Source organism: Thunnus thynnus, chromosome 11 (assembly GCF_963924715.1).
Source record: "Thunnus thynnus chromosome 11, fThuThy2.1, whole genome shotgun sequence".
Taxonomy (NCBI): domain Eukaryota; kingdom Metazoa; phylum Chordata; class Actinopteri; order Scombriformes; family Scombridae; genus Thunnus; species Thunnus thynnus.
This window is the reverse complement of record NC_089527.1, coordinates 17,815,840-17,839,438: the sequence shown is the minus strand read 5'-3', so window position 1 is coordinate 17,839,438 and position 23,599 is coordinate 17,815,840. Positions and strand designations below refer to the sequence as shown.

Genomic DNA, 23,599 nt, shown 5'->3' with positions numbered 1-23,599 from the left:
GGTACCTGGGGGAGACCCATCTAGCACCCAGTCAGCCTCTGCTGGCGGCCAAGTGGTGACAACGGGTTCCCACAGAGAGAGGAAGTGTCATAGTATGTATGTAAACTAGTGACAGATGACTGGAGACATGTGGCCTGTAGACACTAGGCCTGAAAGTAAAGCAGTTTTGCCGCTTCGACTTCCTTTCTCTCTTCCCACTTGGGACTTCAGAGAGTGAGCATCAAGCTCCACAACAGCACGGAATAAATTGACAACAAGTCAAAGATGAGAATAAAAAGGATGCAAATCATTTGGCATGAAAAGACACATACTATGCGCAAAGGTTTTGTTTGGCTTTGAAAGGCTGTAGCAAAGGAGTGCAGAGTTTTTAGTGTGCAGAGCTTCAGGCAGCTTTTCTAGGCCACAGGTCATGTGGGTCAGTGTTACACTCCCTGCAGCCTCACTTCAACCCTCGGTCTGGAAATAGAATATGCAACGTCACCCAGCCAGGAGGGAGGTAGATTCCAGACCTCAATGGCCACGGGCTGCACATGTGGAATCTGCTTGTGTAGTTGACCCCAAATGTTTGAAACTCAGAATGCTCCCTGTAGGATATTGTTATTTCATGCATACCCAAATGAGCAAGGCTGTACGAATTGCCTTGTACAAAGTGGACCAGTATAGTTGGACTCTTCACTGTCGGCTTTTCACAATTCATCAAGGGAACTCACACTAGCCAGAGGCAGATTTATTTAACAGTATGCCCATATCCTGTAAAAGAGGCAAAACAGTAAACGATGGAGTAGTTGTTTTGTATTGCATGTTTCAGCCAGCGGGCTGTTTGCCTACTTTTCTCTTTTAAGCATCGTAAAAGATGGAAAGCTGGCATATGGAAGATAGACGTTTGACCGTAATACAGATTTAGCAAGCAAAGACTGCAACCATAGGCCATGAAGCACGTCTACTATTAGGCGTATTATTTTTGTTATGTCAACAAAATAAGTTTTTAAAATCTGTTATTATTTCAGGGCACAATGACTTAAGTTAGCTATAGTTTGCATGTAACGTCTACTGTAAGTGTTAAAGTAGGACAATTTACCAAACAAATATTTGTTGTTTTAATATTATAAAATGTGATCTGTATGTTAATACTGCAGCATTTGTAGTTGCAGTTTGTTTTCTTGTAATGGTTTAAATTCACACTGGATTGGCCATAAATCAAAATTTGGTTTTGCAACCAGGGTTTGCTTAAGGATAAGTTAGAAAAAAAAAAGAAGCAAAACACAACTTGAATACACACTAAAATTAACAATTATTTCCTAGCACATACTCATTCAAATAATGTTAAAGACAAACAAGGAGTCATTATCTCAGGTCAAATGTTCACTAATCAGTACTTACTGATAACTTAAAGTCTAACTTCATGTGCAAATTTTGCAATTGTATGGAAGAAAAACTGAGGTTCTTTTTTATTATTCTTGATTTTAAGCACCTCGGTGGAGTGAAAAAAACACTGCTAGTGCACACAAAACTAAAAACATATCCAGATTTATGTCATAATTTTGTTTTTCACTCTCTTTCTTTTTTTTTTTGTTCTCCCTGCAAGTATTGTGCTGTTGCTTTCTGTGAGTTGTGAAAATGAAGTACAGGATTTATAGTTACAGTAACTTCAGAAATCGGACAACATAGCGTGAACACAGATTAATAAGCAGGCATCCAACATGACTGCCATAACAAAGAGAGATGAACAGTAATTCAAACATTTAGATGGCACAGTAGTGTGTGCAGAATTCTGTATCTAGTAACATGAGCATTTGTGAGTTGTGATATTGAACATCTGGCCCTTTTCTTAATAGTGACTATTTGAGAGAAGGCTGCATGTCCAAGTGACGCCTCCTGGTCCTGCTTTCTATCCAGGGAAGTAAAATCTATCAGCACTGATGAGTTCATGCTCCGTTGAATATATCCATGCCAAACTGTTTATTGTGAGCTCCAATAGTGCTATTGTGCTTTCTCTAGTCCATGTGGCGCAAATAGCCAATTCACATTTGAGCAATGGGTGACCCTAGGTTGTGTATATTGATGAGTGGGATTTGTTTCTTAATAGAATTGTGTCTAATTAATTAGCTTTTAATTGGTGTAGCTCTGAACATGCAAATGCAGCACAATGTAGAACAATCATTACTTTGAACTGCGTATTTAGGTTGACTTAATGAAATGTGAGAAATGTTTTGTGTCTGTTTGTATGTTTTTGTGATCATTTCTGCTTGGCGGTGTAAAATTCACACCACCCCAAACTAGCATAAGAAATGGATTTATAACACCAAAAAGGTGTTAGTTAAACAAAGAGAACAGAGAAATGTTTTAAATGCCTTCCTCTCATTTTCTATGAATGATCTAATTTATTTTTTAAAATTGCTTTGTGCCACAGATTAACCTTATTTTCTTCCCCTTACTTCAAAATCTATTAAGGAATGCTTTGGAATAATTTTCATTGCACAGTCCTTTTTGCCTCATTTCTGTCAAAGCACCGAAATGTTTGAAGGCAGTCACTCTCTCATCCACCGTGTATGATTCTGATTGATCACCCGCAGCAGGTTACTACTTAAGTGAATCCAGCGCATAGAAATAGCAGCACCTTCCTCACACACCGGCAGTACAGTGGTTTACAGATGCTTTCAATGGACACTGACAGCTCTCTTTCTGCCATTTATACAAATTACACTAATGAAAACAATTAGTGTTGTAACAATATCAACAATTTGTACAAGAGAGAAATATTTGCAAATAATTAATATTTTTATTACTTAATTTGCTAATGATAACTATGTCTATATCACCAGTGTAAAATATTTTGTAAGGACCAACAGTTTCTGCTTTTTAGTGTTTGTCAGTTTAGATAAAGTTTCAGAGCTACAGTAGTGAGTACACTACTCTTTGTTATTGTGTTTACCTTGTTACCATGGTTCATTTTGTGTTTTGGAAGAAAGAACTTGGGCGGCAGAGTTTTATTGAAGTAAAAAAACATTTTATGGCTTAAGCAGGCATTTTGAAGATATAGACATAGTCACATTAACAGTAACAATGACATAAATTATCAAAACATAATACGGACTTTAAAAAATGCTAAATGCATTTTGTTATTATTACTATGCACAAAATAAAGTAAAAAATGAATTTCCTTATGTTTTTTACATTCTTTATACATTTTGCTTTCTTTGTTTACATGTATGTATTGAAAAGAATATACAAAAATGGATTTAAATGAAATGTGATCATTGAGCCACCCCATCCTCTCCCGGTCCATCTGGCAGCAGTAACATGAGTTAGAGTGTGATTTGTCTTAGATTTACTTTTTAAGTAAAGTCCCTATTATGTCCTGACATTTCTTCCTGCTTTTACTGTTCCATAATGAACCTTGTTAAACCACAGAATAAAAATCAGTATCATATCTGGGGACATTTACTGTTTTAGTGCAGCAGCTTTTGACAGGACTTGTAGTAACCACTGTGATGATGACAACATGCCGTATGCTCTACTAATCAAAAGGAAACACAGGTGGTTCACTCAGTATCTCTATACTCAACAAGTGTTTTTCTTTCTGCACATGATCTCATCTAACTACAGTAATTAAGCTTGGAGTTTATTCTAAGTTTGTCTGTTTCTATGTAGTAAATACTTAAATGATTGCTGTAAGCTGGCAGGAAGTATGAATACACCAGTGAAGGTCTCACTGAGCACAAAATGTTCTAATTTTGTTAATGACATTTATATTTATTTCTGTTTAGGAAAGACTCTGGAGTCCATGTTATCCTCTTTCACCTAATACACTCTTACAGTGCCAATCAAAAGCTCATGTGGACAAATTTTGTTCAAACAAAATGTTTAAAGATACTAATCAAACTAAACTAAATGTGTATAAAATTATGCACAAAACATCTAAAACAGCATTTGATTTGCTTTGACATTACAGCTGTAAAAGAATACAGTATATCATTCTGGGTGAGGATATTTCAAGCATCACATAACTACAATTAAGCGTAGGAACAAGCAGATACGTGATACAAATGGGAAATTCTCCTTTTTCTTAATTTAAAGCTCCTTTTAAGGAACATTTTATAAAAAAAAAAAATCAGGATCAAGATTTATCAGACTTTGTACACACTTTTTGATTGCAGTATTTTGTCACACCTGTAAACATAAGTAATATTAAATTCCTTATAAAAAACTTACTTTTGAAAGTGAGTGCTGTAATTCAGCTCCACGCTACTGTACTGACCATGCCACCTCAGCTCCTAGAAGCCGTTGTTTGCCAGTGGGCGAACCAATCTCCTAGACAGCTCTTTCCTTGTAAAAGTTCCCCTTTATGGCTTCACTACTTCACTTCAGTAACTTTATTACAGTGTAGCTGAGAGATTTCTATTTCATATTGACCTAAGATTGTTTCAGTTGTCTCATTTCACCTTTTGTCTGGCCTGTGCTGGAAAGTGACCTTCTTTGAGACTTGTAGTCGATACCAGCCAAAGCTTCAGAATGCTCCAGCGAAAAAGCTGGCAATGGTTACAGGCAAACATGCTTTTTTTTTTTTTTCTTTTCTGTCGGGTATTTTCAATTAGAGTTCAATTTAAACTTTTAATCACTTTAATGTGTAGGCAACAATACATAGAACAACAGATGGTCCTGGCTTTGCTTGTACAAGCAAAACAAATTTCACTTTTGTACTCCAGAAGTGCATTTGCATCAGCGTTGAGTGATTTTAAGCTAATTCAAACAAATTGGGCCGTTCCATTTCCCTGCCATCATCCAGAAAAGAGGAGTTAGCAGTGTTATGTGTGATGTTTGTGTCGTAGAGAAAATATGCTTTTTTGTGTTATCAGTTCTTTTTCATTGGTGTTTACCATCTGAACAAAGCAGTGATGTGTTGCAATTTATTTATTATACATAAGTGCTTAAATGTGTAGCCACCTGGCAGATCTTTGTTAGCTATAGATTACAGTTTAAAGACTTGAAACAAAGCAACAGTCTTTCTGTGAAAAGGTTGGAGTACTGTAATGGCAGTGGCCGTGAAAACATACACTTTTTCATTCTGATTTGTGTCTCAAGAGCACACCGTGAAGAATGAGCTTTCTTTGCAATGTGATTTCTTCCTGTCTTAACCAGGTTAACATGGCTGTAAAGTCTAATGGTTGGACGTGTGAAGTAATCACTGTTGTGAATCGGACCAGTGAACAAGATAATCTGATAATTTCCAATGGGGCTTGGCCTGTTGGTTTGTAAACCAGATGACTGGGTCCTGGTCCCATTAAACTGCTGCCTTACAGTAAAAGTCTAGATGTGATAACTGTGATAAATTCCAGAAATCCCTCCAAAAATTTCTCTCTCCATTTTTTTTTTGATTGGAGTCTTCCTTGGGGTAACAGGACTTTGGGGAATGAAGATGTTAGTGAGTAGCTTTTGGTCAATGAGCCTTCATGTAGCAAGGTCACAATCTGCCTCTCTTCTCTTTTGAAGTGTGTAAGTAATCCCCCGAGAGGCAGAGTAGCTAACTTCATAGAGGCTTGCAAAACCACTGCCTCCACTGTACATTTGCTCTTTGGTTAAACAAGTTTCACCAAGTGCTTGAGTTTCAACTACTGTATTCTTTTAACTAACAAGCCATTTGAGTATTCATCAGTATTATGCACTACAGAACAGTCTGTCTCCTATAATTGTCTTAGTTTTATTCAGTGTACAAGTTCTTTTTGTGTGTGGAGGGCTGTTAGTTTAGCATTTGTGTGGATTTAGCTATACTAAGGGTAGTAATGGAAGATGTAGCCTCGGGGGCCTCTTGGCCTGAAGAGTCATGGTTTAATGAGCATCACTGAGACAGAGAAATGACAGCTCATAGAATCTCTCAACCTCAAGATTTACTATATTACAGGGAAAAATGAGAAATACATGTTCCCCTCAAGCCAATAGAATTTATCATTATCTCAGCCCAAAAAACCCATGGGACTTGACGATATCCAGGGTAAGCTACAACGAATACATTACCTTTATAAAATTGAATTTTTCAACATCTGTATGTTTATAGAGTGAGAAAGTCTAGAAAGTCTACTATACATCATATGGTGCCTACTGTATATATAATGCCATATAATACAAAGTATTAACATCTTCTGCACATTTATGCTCCAGTAAATTTAATTTAGGAGTAACAAAACAATAATAATAATAACATTATTATTATTATTGTTGTTGTTGTTGTCATTATTATTATTATCATATTAAAACTTATTATTATTGTGCTGTGGCAGCTGGTCAGCAGAGGAGTCCAAGTGAGTTACTGCACTGTGTACCAAAATGTTGTAGAATCTGGAGAAAAATAGAAAAAAAAAATGTTTAATGAGTCCTATTATTATCTCTGTGAATATATCTATCTATCTTTATATGAAGATCACTGTCAACAAATCACATGAAAAGATCAAAACCAACCACGTCAATGCTCATAGATTTCCTGAAACAGCCTAGCACTATAACTTTTAGCACACATTTCTGAAACAGGCGTGGTGCATTTGTTGGAGACTATTTTTACCCACCAATCACATCCCACATTTGTTGCTGTAATGAGTATTTACAGCAGAGGGACGGAGTCTGTGGGACTGACTCATAATAAACTGCAGTGCACCGTGTCCACCGTAATGACGGAATGTCAACATGCTTCAAGACTTTCTTTATGTATTGCCTGCTTCCCTCCTCAACACTGTTTGTGTGCACTACATCATATTTTTAACACCGTAAACATTTACACTCTCTAACAGCCCACAGTGCATTTTATACAGACCGCCCCCCAAAGAAAAACAACAGTATAGTTCAAAAATTAAGCCGGAAAAAAACAACCTATTGTTAAGTTTGAGTGACAGACACTATCTAGCGGCTGTAGTAATTATGACCCGGAGAAGTGACGCAGTTCAGATGACGTCAATATAACGTGACAAATTTCCATAATCAGAGGTGGCGCATTGGGTGGATGGCTGGCAAAAAGTGGACTTAGACCACTGTTTGCTTCCCGTTTCCAACCACAAGTCAGACAGTTTTTTAAAAACTGTAACTACAATTGTCATGGTGTTCACTGTTGCCATGACGAGGGAGGTTGTGTAACTTTAAGGAAGTCGTAACTTTAACCCACACCATATTTCAAGTTTTCATTTTAATCCAAATCATGATCTTTCCCTAACCCTAACCATGTGGTTTTTGTGCCTAAACCTAACCAGTCACACCCATAGACATACAGTCTATGGCCACACCATAAAACATAATTATTTTTTAACAGTGATTTGTAACAGTTTTGGAAAGCACTGATAGAGGCGGCATATTAGAAAACGCTCCTATGGGTCGTTCTGGAGTGCATGGTACAATCGACCTATGTGGTCGTTTAATTATGTGTTGATTTTATACAACCTCTTTTAAAGACAGTTGTTTAACAGTCATTTAGAATCCAAAGTGGCCATTTGTAGAGTTAAATTATGAAATGATTTCTGAGTGGGAACATTTACATCTCCTCATTACATTTCAGATGAATTATTCAAACCATCAACAGCTCTGTGCCAGCAAACAGTTTTACTCTGTTACATGCTCTTACAGCTGCTGTTAAAATAATGTCATACTGTTATTTTAAGTAATTTTAACAGAATTTTTAGACTGAAGAAGAAGAGTTGGCTCTCTTGTTCTTTTTTATAACTGTCATCTTGTGAGTAACACAAACAAAAAACATGGATAAACTGCAAGAACAGGCCAATCAGTATTACAGTGTATCCTGAGGATTCATATTTTCACTCACAGATGAAGCCAAGATGCTATTCAACATCCTGGCGGCATGGCATACAGTATGGTTTCAGCTACAGAGAGGGAAGGCGATCATAAGTTAAATTTCATTCCAGCCAACCTGATAAAAAAAAAGAAAAAACATTTAACTGCCAAACTGATTTTATCAGTCAGTTGTGGATCTGCCAAACAGCTGCTGCAACCATCCTTCTCTGCTCTTTATGATGATATTGGGACACTGTCAACACTAATCTAAGCAAACCCATTGATGAGCTAGCCCTAATGGTAAAAACAGACAAACTTTTTAGAGATAATTTCAAGACAACTGTTTATTGATCTGCCTTTAAGAAATGGATTTTCTTGTTTTTACTCCTGCATTGTTGCATTTACACTTTCAAAATCACTGATTGGTGTCTTTATAGATTTCAAAATTAAATATGATATATGTTATGATATATGATAGATGTTTGATGTTTAATGACAACTTTAACTTAATTTACCGTACAACTTGGACGCTGGTTTAAAAGTAGAGGCTATTTTGGCCAGACTGAGACTGTTCAGTAATGACGCTATACACTACATATAATTTATTAGCTCATCCAGATGTAGAAGACAATTTGTGCCTTTTATTTAGAGAAAATGTTTTGTTTTTCTCAAAAATAGTTGCCTCATGTAGCTAACTTGCTTGGTTCATTGTGGTGGCTGAGAAGCCAAGGTTCGGCTTAATATGCAGCAAATTCATCAATCGAAGAAGTGCCACTAACTCAAAGTAGCCTACACAGCTGATGTATGTAAACAGACACAAGCCAACACAGATAAATTTATGTACTAAAAACATATTATATTATATAGTATGTTATTGTAGTAAAGTATTGAATATCAAGAGGGGATATTTATTGTGGATTTGCAAAGGTAAAATGGAAGAAAAGCACCACTGAAACTTGCGTGTTTGGGCTCAGGCAATATGTGTTTTTAAGGCGTTCCTGTTGAGATGCACAAAATATGGGAGGAGGGAATGGAAATTCATACACAAAGCCACTGTACTTGATCACTGATCTTGATCAGACTGACCACTGCTGGAGAGGAAACTGCATCTGAAATTTAACGTCTGGGAAAAGCAGTTGTAAAATCTGCGCCGATGTTAGAGGACACACACACACAAAGGGAGAGAGACATAGCAGGGAGAAACAGTGAGAAACAGTGAGAGAGAGAGATAGACGCAGTTTGCTTAAGTTACTTTAGCGAAGCTTTCTGCTCAGCAACACAACACAAGAGCAAAGACCAAGAATGTGACAGTCTGTTATTTTTCATACTGCTTTACCTTTCTGTTTCCCTCATATCCCTCCAGACTATTTTTCCTGACGTTTAATGGCTCCCAGGTCCAGGCCAGTACGATATGATTGAGGCAGCCAGTTATAATTGTGAAGTAGACCGATCTGTTTACAAAATCAATCTTGTCAAAGGAGTTAAAAAGTTTCTGATTGATTTTTCATAACTCATGCAGTCACTGACCTTCTGTTGAGCTGACAGCATTAGGATATTTAACTAATATTTCCTCCTATTTTGTGTCTTCTCTTCAACCAGTATTCAGAGTTCAACAACAGAAAATACTTGTTTATGCTCCATTCCTTTTCAGACATGAGCAAATCAGATGAACTGTGTCTGGCCTTAGTCATATCTGTAGTCTTAGTAAAGACACTAAATTTAAAAAATTTAGTGATGCAAAAGTTTGCTCTACTGATGGTAATTTGTTGCAGGCTTAGTAAATATCCCCCTAAGTGTTCAATAAACCTTTCAAACTTTGCCCACAACAGACACTGGGATTCAGTAACTGGTAGTATCTGCCATTTTGGTTGTGCATTTTAAGGGATACAAATGGCAGTGTGTGCGGGTGGGAAGCCAGTGTGGGATCATGCCACTAGCACTAGCAACTACTACTGGCTGATCAGGGCGCCTGCACAGAGAAAGATGCGATCTGGGGACATAGTCTGCTCCCCAGGTGTGGAGGCAGCAGTGACAAGGCTGCAGGTGGCAGTTGCTGTGTATAATAAGGGAGGCATGTGTGTGATTAATTCGATTAATGCATCAGAGTCTTTGCATATACCTGTCAAGAGGTGTCTGCTGTTGTGCCAGCCACTGGATATCATGTCATATTTGGCTATGGAGCGTTTTTAGGTAAAGTTGACTTGTCTACACTGCTTCAAGCACTGAAGTCAATTGCATTGACACAACCATTTAAATCTGATAGCACAGAGACTGTGGCCATAAACTTTTACCTTTTAAGCTGTTCATTTACAGTGTACATACTTCCCTGTAGCAGTATAATTTCTTTATATACAATACCCTAGTTTAATTTGCCTAATGACAAACTATTTAAATGCAACAATTTATTTTCCTAAATCCGCCCTATAATCTTTATTAATAACACACATTATCATAAATAGTATTTAATGCTGAAATAAAGCTGGCTGATTATGTTTTTTTTTTATCAATCTGCCAACATAAAAATAGCCAAATCAATTCCAATGACAAAAATTGACAAAATGATCTACCATTAATGACATTTTTTTTTTTTTTTTTGGTTACATGCAGCTTTGCATGTTAAGAATTGCTTTCTTGTCATTCTATGCTGCCATGATTTCTGACATAAAAGTGGCTGATAAACCTAAAACTGACAATAAAGGACATAATCATTAGTTACAAAAGTTGATTCAATGAATGACATAAATTCTAAAAGTAAAAGTTCACAAAATGATTCTAAATCATAAAATTAATTTTGACATTTTATTAATTATTTTAAGTATGATATGGCATATTAACACTGTAGTACACCAGTTTGCTAACATTATTCCGTGAATACTTTTTTCTGATTGTAAGATTAAATAAGAAGTTTATGGGCTCTCATAGGTTGTAGATTTAAGATTATTTTTGATATTTCAGTGACTACATGATTGATTGATGAATGAATGAATTGGAAAGAAAATTACTCTTTCTGGACAAATAAAATATTTTCATATTTTATCTAATCTTATTACTAACAATTAATCAAAATAAGGTTGTTTGACGTATTATATATTTTCAGCAATGGACAGTAAGTTATAAATAAATACACAGCATGTGATCGGGTAATTAGTGTCTTTTTTCATTCTGTTTCATATGAAATAATTTGCAACAGGTAATGGTGTTTCTAAAGATATAAAGGACAGCTTGTTTAAATAACTAATCTGAGTTAACTAAATTGAAGTGATACTTTATCCTTAACAATAAAGTGTCACTTTGCTTCGCTAATTTTGATTACAAAGACAGGTCACAGGAAGTTGCTTTCTTGACTGGCAGGTGAACTACAATAAACATAAATGCGTGCTCGTCCAGTCATTTTCCATCTTTTATGTTAGGATTAGTCTAAAATCCACTGGGATTGGTGGGCTTTGATAGTGTGAAGACATGTTGTAATTTGCTGCCGTGGGTGGTCAGACTGTGAAATGTATGGGCAGTCGCCCTGGAAAATACAGTGACTGAGTAAGGCATATCTTTTCTAAATGAGGGGTTAAATGGCACCCTGCCGTCTAAAGATTGGAATTACTGCCACTTGGAGCTCTAAATTGAGTTTAAATAGTCTTAACTTGATATGTGAGATGAATGAGACTCTGTAGCTGTACCGATTACCATTTCACATTGTATTAGAATGTTTTGCCCCACCCCTACTTAGAATATCTCCAGTGAATTTGAATATGAATATGAGCTTGTTTTTATTTATAAATGTAATTACTGTCTGTCTGCAATATTTGCACGGCTGTCAAGTAGAGTGGTCTGTGTGTGCAGAATAAAAGCAAAAGCTGCCATAATTATGTTTACGTCCGGCGATGAAAATCCCAGGGTTGTAATGATCAGTAATTATAAATACTTTTCAGCATGTCTACTGCCTCAGCTGGGACTATTGTGTCGTGTGAAGTGCAGAGTTTGTGCAGCTTAATTATGACATTGTACATGACTAAATGTACCAGTCTGCTTTGGCTCTGCAAAACACTTCCAGTGCATAATCACGCTCAAGTCTGACTTTAAAGAGCTCATTACAGTTAGTTTTATAAAGAGCGGCTTATTAAACACAGTTACCTAATAAGCATCTTTGGTGGTGCAAATTGGTAAAAATGGTAATGAGTCTGATTAGGCCACGTTTCAATTAGGACAGCTTTCACTTCCCTCCCCCTCTCCCTCAACCCTCCCTCCTTTCCCTTCCCTAAACCAAAAAGAGGAAGGAAAGTCCAGCTCTTTATGCTTGGGAATCCTCCTGGAGGGCATTTTGCTCTCTCTCTCTCTCTTTCGCTCTCTCTTACACACACACATACATACACTGACACACACACACACATACACACACACGGAAAAGGGAAAAGAAAACCGCTCTGCCACCTCTGTGCTTCCTTTCAGCAGCACAGTAATGAATAGAGAATTGTGCAAGCGGCGGTCCAATTTACACACTGGGAAATTGGATGGACAGAGTAGAGGCCCACTCTTGTTTGCTTAAAAACGGCCTAGGCTACCAGATTAATAGTTCCCAAAAAGGTCAGCATCTCTGTTTCGTCGATGATGATCACTGAACCAGAAATTAAACACCATAGCGCAGCATAACACCGTGGCATCACATGTCAAATGCATTTCGTCTCCACCTGGTCGGTTTTTTTTTCAATGACTGTGTGATTGCTTATGAAATATACAATATATAATATAAATTGTCAGAACACAGTTATTATTTATCACAATAATGATTCTATAGGTTTTTATGCTGTTAGGACAAATATTTGATTTCTCAAAAATGTATTTCACATTTAGCAGAGGTTGATCATTTAGGTCTACGTTGATGAACTCAACTCAAACAATTGGACAGATGTTGCACAAAAACATATATTTCTGATATTATCATAATCTTGAATTTACCATAAAGTGTTATTTAAATCTATGAGTTGACAAACACCATAGGCTAACAACTATTTGATGATAGCTGATCAGTGAAATTTGAGCTGGAGCCCCCAGGCTATCCGAAAACATTCCACAAATAGAGCGCTCTGTAATTATACCAATCCAATGAAAGACAAAGGAACCTGTGGACGTTGTATTTGAATTGGAATAAAGGACGTTCTTTTACTGTTATACCAAAATACATGAACTTCATTCTAATGCCCGACTGTGTGTGCACATGGGTGCATTTGTGTCTATTTATGTCTCAGTGTCTATATGCGGATTTATATTGATGGAGATGTACATTATCTCCTTGGAGGCATTTACCATCCATTCCACAACCTTTGTCAACACTAAACTATTTAAAATCTGATTCTCCTTCAGTGAAATAACAGTAAACATAATATTTAAGAAAAAAAATGTTTGATGTACTGAATCATTTTACACTCACAAACAACACAAATTATGATAAGCATTTAATTTTGGTATTGCTATGTAATACTAGATTCACCTTTGTTAATCCATAACCATACCATAACTCAAAAATCCTTTGGCCCATATGAAAGAAGTTTTCCGTAATTCTGTGTGTAGAAAAATAAAAATAAAATAAAATTATAAAATAGATTTTCGTGCCTGTAGAAGAAAACATATCTTGCCCCACAAATATAAATCTCTGGTATTTTTTCTCTATAAAAAGTGTTTTTAGCAGTGTGCTGTATTTAGATAATCATCTTGGATGGTTCATTTTATAAAATACCTGATGCTTAGAGATCTCAAGCACACTTTGTGAGTAGCACTTCTTTGATTGTCCAAAGTGGCACATTGTTCAGAGAGGATTAACAGTAATAGAAGAATCTCTCTCCATAAGCCGTGTGCAATTTTGTTATTGACAAAATTTGCCTTGAGTGTTAATGAACTCTACTGAATGATTTTACAAAAACCATTATCCTGATACTTGCACTGCAATGTCAGTGTCAACTGATGATTCTGCTACCAGAATTGCAGACATTTTTCAGACAACACACTGCTTGTTACTCAAATTCTGTATTGTATGTTTTGAAGTGAACATTTTTCTCAGCAATAATGCAGAAAAATATTACATTCAACAGTTTGTGAAAAGGTATTATGATGTGTTGATCACAAGAGTAAATAGATCAGGTGTGTGTGTCAGGCTGCATTGGAAAAGTAATTTTTCACTTAAATGGTCTTACTCTTGCCATGCACCTACCTACAAATCTAACAAAACAGCTAACTACAACTGTAGGTAACTAATACTTAAGTGAATGAAGATGCACATGGGTCTAAAGCCATAGTTGGTGAGACTCAGGGTCTGTCCTAATACCCACACTTGCAGTCTTGAGCACTCAAGCATGCATTCATGTGTTGTGAAGTAGTAGGCAACTGTTTCCCACATTTGAAATGTGCTAACACACGGTACATTTAACCCACACTTGATGCACACTTAAATATTCCTAGTACTAATACTGCTTCAAAGTGGTATTCAGAACCAAGTGTATCCCACAGTTCACCATGGTCTATTGTGCAGCACCAGTCCAGTTGTTGGTGGTAATGTCCTGATAAGCTGGTTTTGTGACCAACAATAATCATCAGACATGAAGAGGTTGAAGTTAATGACATGTTGGACTCAGCGTGAATATTATTATTAATGTCCGAATACTAAACATTTATGTCAGAACCTCCACACATGATGACCACTTAATGTTAAAACTCTGTTCTTGTAGATGACATTGATAAAAATAATATTGCGAATCTCACACATGAATATTTAATATCATGTCCTTTTATCAAGGATTTTAGCAAAAAACATCAAAATAATATTTCATTATGTCTCTTTTATGTTTAGTAGACCCACACGCTCCTAGATAACCTGATTTAATTGCTTTGTTAATTGTTGGACTGAGCCATGTACAGTATTGTATTTGCACAAGCCACGGGATTACTCAAGGTTGTGGTCTTAACGGCCACTTGGACACTGTGGCAGTTACTGGGAATTTGTCATACAAGTAGGCACTTGACTATGCACAAATACTTCAAGTGTGTGTATTGGGGCAGACCGTTACTTTTAGTATTTTCAAGGGTGTCAGTCACTACATTTTTATTAGTTCATACACATGTGCTTTATACTAAGGACATTTTGTTTTTTATGTAATTTTTATTATAATTGTCTTTGCTTTTCTCATAAATTAACTTGTTTTCATACTCTATTATCTGTAAGTTGATGAACCTTTCTTTTCCACCACAGTATGGTTATTATATTTGTCTGCCTGGGCTTTTTGCCTTTTTTTCTTAATCATTAGCTTGGACGGTTGACAACCATGTAAGCCATATCATGGATCCCTTTGACTAAAACCTTGTAAATTAACACAATTAGTGCAGTATCATCCTGCTAATTAGCTCCTGGTGTGGCGGGTGGGCAAATGGCTGGGAGGGAGTCAGAAGGGAATCTACATGCCTTACTCTTTCCAGACAATCACTGTGTTTGTAATCTGCCTCTAGAAGCAGCTGTCTGTTGCCTAAATCATGTGATTGAGACTTAACCTACTGAAGTACTGCAAAGCCTGCTCAGCAAAGGCAGGATCATTGTAACCGGCAGGGAAAGTTTGCTTGTATGCATTTCCTCTCATATCTTCTTGTAGCTTTTGGTCAGATTAGTGTTGACGTAAGATGTATGAGCCTTTGCACACTATCTCTGATTGTTTTGAGCTATAATCTCTCTAATAGTCTACATTCTTTGGGGGTATAGTACATCCTCTTATAATCCCAAGCAGAGTAAAAGATGACAGCATATGTAAAAACTTTTATTTGCATATTTACTTTAGGATTTAACTTGGTTATTTATGTCATTCAAATGTCTTAAGGCTGTACAGAGAGGCTGAGAGATGCTGCGGAGAAATAGTGAAGCATGTTTTTTCCCTCCCTCACTCTGGACTAGGAAGCAGTAGGCAGACTTGATGTGGATGTAATTCATGCTGGGCTGAGGGGGTTTGTGTGATGAAAGCAACAGAGCGCTGCCAAGGAAGATTGCTTTGCTGCTCTCCTCCAAGCAGATTTGAAACTGTCTCAGAATGCCTCAGATGAGAGTTGGATTATAGACTGACCCGCAATGTCTGTGTCATTCTGCTCTTTGTTGGGTGGATTATATGACGCTAACCAGGTGTTGGGTCCAGCATCCTCATATGCGTGTTCTGTTAGAGTTGTGTTGTCTGTTTGCCATATGGGACACATTTGGACATTATACTGCCAGTATTTAAAGCATTTTTTTCTGCTATTTCCCATCTTTTCTCCATCCAAACAATTAAGAAAATAATAAACAAGCCATGCATTTTTATTTCCTAATATTAAAGTAATTTAATATTTGATTACTATAGAATATTTCAAATAGATTCATATTTTTGAGTGATTATTAACCATGATTTAATGCTTACTTTGACATATTTCTCCCTTATGCGGACTATCTAGGTCTAAAGATGCAGTGGACCCCAGAGCACACACAATGGGCAGAACAACACTTTGACATCTCATCCACTACCCGCTCACCAGCACACAAAGTAGAGGCCTACCGGGGGCACTTACAGCGAACGTACCAGTATGCGTGGGCAAATGATGACATCTCTGCACTGACTGCCTCCAATCTGCTTAAGAAATATGCAGAGAAGTACTCTGGGATCCTAGAGGGCCCAAATGAAAGAGCCCTTCTGTGTTCCTACTCTGATAGCACCACTGGACTCGTGAATGGACGAAAGTCAGAGAATGAGTCCTGGCAGGAGGGGATTTACCCAATGAACTGTGCTCCAGATGTTATATCTGTGAGCAAAGCTGGAATGACAGCTGCCCTACCCCCTACAGATGTGTCGGCTAGCATAGGCAGCTCCCCAGGGGTGACCAGCAGCTTGTCTGAGCCAAGCTACTCTAGCAGTAACTGTGGGAGCCACACAGCCACTACTCTCCACTCGGGCCTCCCCTCTCAGGAATATACTGCCAGCTACAACGGCTCCTACCTGCATTCTAGCTACAGTGGCCAGACTACCCCAGCCCTCCCCTCCCCACACCCCTCTCCTTTGCACAGTGCCGGGCTCTTACAACCACCACCCCCTCCTCCTCCCCCTACCTTGGTGCCGAGCTACAATGCCGGGTCTCCAAACCTTCCCAACTACAATTATCCTCCAACAGGGTATCCTTCTCAGACTGCTGTCGGCCCTGGTTATAGCCCTGGGGGAGCACCCCCTCCTTCTGCTTATCTGCCGTCCGGTATTGCTGCTCCTACACCAATCCCTCCCTCCACACTGCCTGGCTACACCTACCAGTCCCATAATCATACACCAATTGCACCAACACCTTTAAATGGCAGCACATCCAACTCATTAAAACGAAAAGCTTTCTACATGAGTGGACATGGAGATATGGACTCAAGCTATGGTAATTTCAATTACAACCAACAGCGCTCTTCACAGAGTCCCATGTACAGAATAGCAGACAGCGGTGTCTCGGACTCAAACAGGGGCAATGGCTTTGACAGGAATGCTGAGGCTCCGTCTTTAGCGTTTAAGCCAACCAAACAGCCAATGTCTTCTGATCAGCAAAGAAAATTTAACATACACTCTGGCAGAGCACTTACGCCTCCATCCTTTGGATCAACCAAAAGCTCTGTGGGCGATCTCAGAGCTGGCGAGCCCTACAGCAAGTTTGGATCCCCCATCATGAACGAGCAAACTGAAGAGCACAGACAGCACCTCTCTCACTCCCTAACAGGGCCTGATATTGGTACGGCTACCTCGTCCATCCATGCTGCAGAGGAACAACTTAAGAACAGTGATTCCAACCTGGTGGAGATGGTGACAGCAGAAATCCTTCAGCAGGGCCCTCCAGTAGACTGGAGTGATATTGCGGGTCTTGATATGGCCAAAGCAGCCATCAAAGAGGAGATACTATGGCCCATTTTAAGGCCAGATATGTTCAGTGGACTTCCCACATTACCTCGCAACCTCCTTTTATTTGGACCTCAGGGAACTGGTAGAACGCTGTTGGCTCGCTGCATGGCTAGCCAACTGGGGGCTGCCTTCTTGCGACTCAGCGCCTCAGCTCTGGTGACCAAGTGGCTGGGGGAAGGGGACAAGATCATCCAGGCTTCTTTCCTGGTGGCCCGGTGTCGCCAACCAGCAGTGGTGTTCATCAGCGAGGTGGACCTGCTGCTGTCAGCCCAGCTCAGTGAGGAGAGCCCAGTGAATCGCCTCAAGGCTGAACTCCTCATGCAGCTTGACAGTATTTTGACCTCTGCTGAGGACCATGTCCTCGTGGTCTGCTCCACCAATAAGCCTGAAGAGATCCCAGAGTCCCTACGGAGGTACTTTACCAAGCGACTACTCATCCCCTTGCCTGATGGGACAGCACGACACCAGATAATCAGCCAACTGCTCTCACAGCACAACTACTGTCTTAGTGACAAAGAGATGTCACTACTGGTTCAGAGGACAGAGGGCTTTTCAGGGCTGGACGTGGCCCAGCTTTGTCAAGAGGCTGTGGTAGGTCCTCTCCATGACATTCCTGGTACTGACCTATCAAGCATCCACCCTAGTCAGATGAGACCGATCTCCTACCAAGACTTTGACAATGTGTTTTGCAAATTTCAGCCCAGCATATCACAAAAAGAACTTGACATGTATACTGAATGGAATAAAATGTTTGGTTGTAGTCAGTGAAAGAGACCCATAAAACACAATTTCTTTAACCCCAGTAACTGAGTAAGTAAGTGTTTGGGCTTCAGTAAACATACACTGGGCTAGAAAAATAACACAGTGGTGACACAAACACCCTATTTACAGCAAAGGGATTGTCGTTGAAGGCTTTACACAGAAGACGACAGTCTGGACATCACACATTGGTAAAAATTAATTAAATGCTTTACATGGCCAAAGCCATGTGCCCACTAAAACTCAAACAACTTGTAAAAGACAACCCCTCCTTTTTGTATATACACACACACATATATATATATACAGTATATATATATATATACTAGTCTGCTGATCTTGAGATTTAGTTGCTATCAAGTGCCTGAGGTGGTGCTGTTTAAGTTTTGTTTTTTGCCTCACAATCTTCATTGGTGACATGTGCTAATATAAAAAAGCTTTAAAATGGGACAAAAAACATGCTTTCTCTTCTCCATTAGAACAGTGTTCTACAGCTGTGTCTATTTCGAGCTCTCTGTGAACAGTTGTGATTATTTTAAGCTAAATTAAATATATTGGCATATTTTCAGTTGGGACTCATTTTCAAGTTTTATGTATATGTATGTGTTTAAATCATTTAGTTACAATAACATTCACATTTTCTCTCTCTTTTTTTTCCAGAACAATGCTAGTGATTTGTTTTCTAGCAAACATAAGGTGAATTTGGTTGCTGTACTAGCCTCTCCACTATTGAAGAAATTACAAAAAGAGTATTATTTTACAATGTGACTTCAATTTAAACAACAAATTACTATGTAATTGCTGTTAAAATATTGTTGCAGTAGTAATTCACATGTTTCATAAATGTAAACTTCTACCATTATTTCATTTGATGTTCTCTATTTGAAAACTCAGGAAAGTGATAATGATATGTATAGTACCTCATAAGCTTGTGTCGAAGCACTACACATTACAAGAGCATTTGACTTGCATTTGAAATTGCGTCATCAAACCATGTAAGGCTATAATACCTCAAGAATCTCAAAATGAAAGGAAGGTTCCTACAATGAATGTATGAGAGTAATTCTGGTTTATTTGCAAGACAAAAAAGTAATTTGTTTGGGGTTCTTTATGTTTGGATTTGTTTAAAATGGAAACTTGTATTATGATTAGAGATTTGCCTTTGAAAAAATGGAACCATTATATATCTTGTATTGTAGCCTTGAGCTAATTTCTGTTTGCAACATAGTTTATTTTCTGTGGGCTATCACACAGAAAACTTTCATTTCCATCATATACAATGATCCTGTTCTTTAGTTCCCTGTTTGTAGACACAACTGTTCAGCTTGTGGTGATGCAGAGCTGAGAGAAATTCGAAAGGTGCAGACAAACATCTTGGGGTTGAGGAAGACAACTGCCCCAAGCTATTTCATTCCATCCTGCTGCTGTTTTATCATTAATGAAACCTAAGGATTATGTATAGCCTAAGTTCCTTTCTACCTCAGTTTGTTAGTTATCTCTGAAAGACATTCATGAAGACAGCAAAATGTCAGCACCTATCCTGCTCGTTTGATGAGGAAACCTTTTGAGAGAACACCAAACAGTATTTTGTTGTGTGCAAAATCTATTAGCTTTACATTTTGATAACTCCCAAGAACCCTGTTTCTCACCACATAATGCTCTTAAAGGGGAATACCACTGAATATTAGGTTTGTGATACACTATGCATTTGCCTTAGGACAATTTTGTCTGTATTAGCTAACATTCGCCAGTGGATCTTGTTTGTATTGCTTGTTTGGCCCCCGAATCCAGGATGTCAAACAGATTTATAGTTCCATGATGGAAAATCTAAATGTGACAGTATTCACAATGATATTATGTACACAACCAATTTAATTATTCTAATATAAAACTTACAGAAGAATTATTTTGACAGTCTTAGGCCATAACTGTATCATTCATGAATTGAGTGGCATTCCTTTTTAAGAACATGTCTTGAAGGCCAGTCTCACTAGATCTGTAAACAAAACAGTAACAGTTCTCATTGTCACTTTTAAACTTTAACAGTGTTATTTAATACTATCTTTTGCTATTATTAAGTACATATTCCGCGCAACGTTTCTGGAAATGAAAGAGCAGGTCTGACAGCTGAATTGGCACGTAAAATTGTTGAATGTATTATGTCCTCTGAGCAGTAAGGAAAGCAAAGCACTCGCACATTCAAAAATGCCACTCAAGTAGTTAGCACTGTAGGTGTATAATACTGCAGAGGCACTACAGGACCTTGTGTTTGTTTTCAGAGGAGGTCCCTTCATGTTTGTTGCCTATTGCACATGTTTTACCTGTTCATATTTGTAATAGACGGTGGGCATACTGATTACTGCTACCTGGTTTGGCGTCATTAACTCTTTATCGGGATGTATACAGAGCATCCAAACAGAGAAACTGCACAACAGCAAAGGAAGCTAGCAAGCTTGCCAACAATTATCTCTTCTTGTAGTTTCACTGTGTCTGTGTTACGTATCTACAGATGTATCCCCCAGTCATAAGATGGGTTGACAGCATTTTCACTGAATGCACACAACAGTACAGTATTTGGTTAATCTGTAAACCCACTGTGGTAAATTCAAAACATGCACTATAAGAAAGTTATGTTGACCTGCATTTAAATGAATAGACAAGAGTGTAGAGTATAAATTTCCATTCATGTGTACATTAGTATTGTTATTCTTAAATTAGCTGTATTACATGTGTGGGTCCTTTGATTTTAACTTCAGAATACTTTTCACAATTGACTGAGTCACCTCTTTTCTATACTTGGATTGCCCTGACATTGAACAGTGCCAATTTAACAACAAAAAGCAGTTTGATAAAAGCAAAACAAAATATTGCTTTTTAAAAAAATATTACATGTCCATTTTAACAGCAGGACTAACTGTATATTTACAAAAATGGCCGATGGGAACTGGTCCCAGGATGCCATTGGCCACTGGCCTAGGAAAACTCATGCAACCTCCCATCTACCTAATTTTGTTTGTTTTTTTTTAATGTATTTATGTTTTTTTCTCTCAACAGACTCAATAATTTTGAACAACTTTTTTTTGTCTCTCTTAACTTTAATTTCTAAGACTTAACTGTATACATAAACCAAGTCCATAGGGTCCACAACCAATCTGGAATCTTGCTGAATACAGAAAATTACACAGAAAATTAAACCAATTTCCCCTTTATTTGGAGAGATTTGTGAAATAAGCAGAAAGCTAAAACATTGTAGAGCTCCCCTTAAATATTGTCATTTAATATTGCACTTTGAGGTGTTTAATGACTGAAGCCAAAGTTAAATAGCTTTCTTTTGACGATGATGAAGATGCTTTTGAAGGAGTTGTGAATTTCAGTGCCCTTAATGCCACAATATAAGTTGTGGATATTGGAAATTGGCAATTTTATAGCACTCTCATTGGGCATTGTTTAGTTATTGTATCACAGAATGTCAGCAATGTCAGACATTTGAAGAGATATGTGAATTTTGTAAAACATTTGTAGTTTTTCAGTTTTACACCAGTTTATGAGCGGTCACTCACCTCTGATTGGAGTACCAATACAAACATGGCTAATTTGTATACAGTATCTTCAAAAAAATGTCACATAACATGCAGTGGATTGTCACACTGGTTAAAAATTGTTTCCGTGTCCAAATTTTAAGAAGCAATTTTGCTCATTGCAAGGTTTGTGACAAGAGGATAATAAGAGGCCCTAAGTGCCATTAACAAGCACAGATTCCACGTTAAGAGGTTGACTGTTCATGAACTTGTGGAGAGATGTATGTTTAAAAGTATGTTCAAGTAGTACTTGTAATCACTCAATGGTTTGAGATTAGGTTTGAAAACAACATGTTAAAAATTTCCTTTGTTTTATTTGTCTCCCAAACAGTGTAATACAGCACAGTGTAACACAAGGCACATGGATAAGGAATTACATGGTTTTAATTGTCGTTACAGCTACACAGTAAAAATGTTACAGCTATCTCATCTGAGGTCAGTTAGATCAACCACATATTTATTCAAATAGGGTGTATAGTTCACATGCTGTATATGTTATCATTAAAATCATTCATTATTAAGGGTGATGTGATGAAAGGGCCTATGGTCACCAACAATACTTGAGCAGAATCTTTGATAAGCACATTGAGTTTCACAGTGATGCCAACTCAGTCACCTGAATCGCTTTTTCAAAATCTGTCAGTATCCCTGTAGTTACTTTTAGTTTATTTTGTTGAGAACTGCTTGATATTTTGATTCCATCCTTATCTCATTTAATAGTCTGGTATTCTTTATAACCATTTCTACCTCATTGCTACATATTGTACATGTAGTACTTATGTCCTGTCATTTTGAATGTCATGCATTTGTGGGGAAAAAAAAGTTAAAAACAACACAAAAAAAAAAAAAAAAAAAAAGAAAAGCTTGCCCTTGAATCTGAGCAGTCTACCTCAAAAAGACTGTCTTTACACTGTCAAGTACAAGTCACAGAAAAAATAAGGCACCTTGAGGGCAAAGTTGACTCGCACATACTGACTATTGCGTACAGTTTATTTACAATATCATGTTCCACTGAATTGTTGTGGACCGTGTAGGTCTTCTACAAGGTCTACAATGCAAATTAATTTCCTAAAAAGTAACAAATTGCTTTAATCCTTTGTGAATTGTAGTGCGCATGTTAATGTGTATGTACAGTATGTGCACTTGCAATTCTACTTGCAAGTATGAGGGGATAACATTAAGATATGAAACATTTGAATTTTTACTTTTCATATACATGTACAGAGAATTAACTTGCACATAGCTGTACGTATTGTACATTTGCTAATGATATACAGCATACATACAAAAATGCACCACATACATGTTTATATGTGTGTATGTATCGCCATACTTACAGTACAGTGAATTTCAATGTATTTTAATTTCAAGGTACATAAAGGCTATTGAAATACTGAATAAAGATGTTTTCTTTTTTTTTCTTCCTGAAAACTGGATGCATTTTTGTACCCTTGATTAAATTTGCAACGTTGTGGTTGATTTAAGCCTGTGCTATTTCCGTTCCAAGCAATATCTTGTTGAAGACAGTGTTCAGTCTATTCCAACTTTAATCATAATTTCTCTATTTCACTGGTG

The 23,599-nt window shown here is 37.5% G+C and overlaps 1 protein-coding gene across 2 annotated transcripts in view; it reads left to right on the top strand.

Moving 5' to 3' along the window:
• Positions 1-23,315, top strand: part of fign (fidgetin) — a 31,362-nt gene extending 8,047 nt beyond the window's left edge. For both annotated transcript variants that reach the window (XM_067603479.1, XM_067603478.1), the window contains one exon: positions 16,219-23,315. In XM_067603479.1, coding sequence (XP_067459580.1) covers positions 16,227-18,455 — 2,229 coding nt within the window. In that variant the 5' untranslated portion in view covers positions 16,219-16,226 and the 3' untranslated portion in view covers positions 18,456-23,315. The remainder of the gene's footprint in view (positions 1-16,218) is intronic.
• Positions 23,316-23,599: the final 284 nt, after the last annotated feature.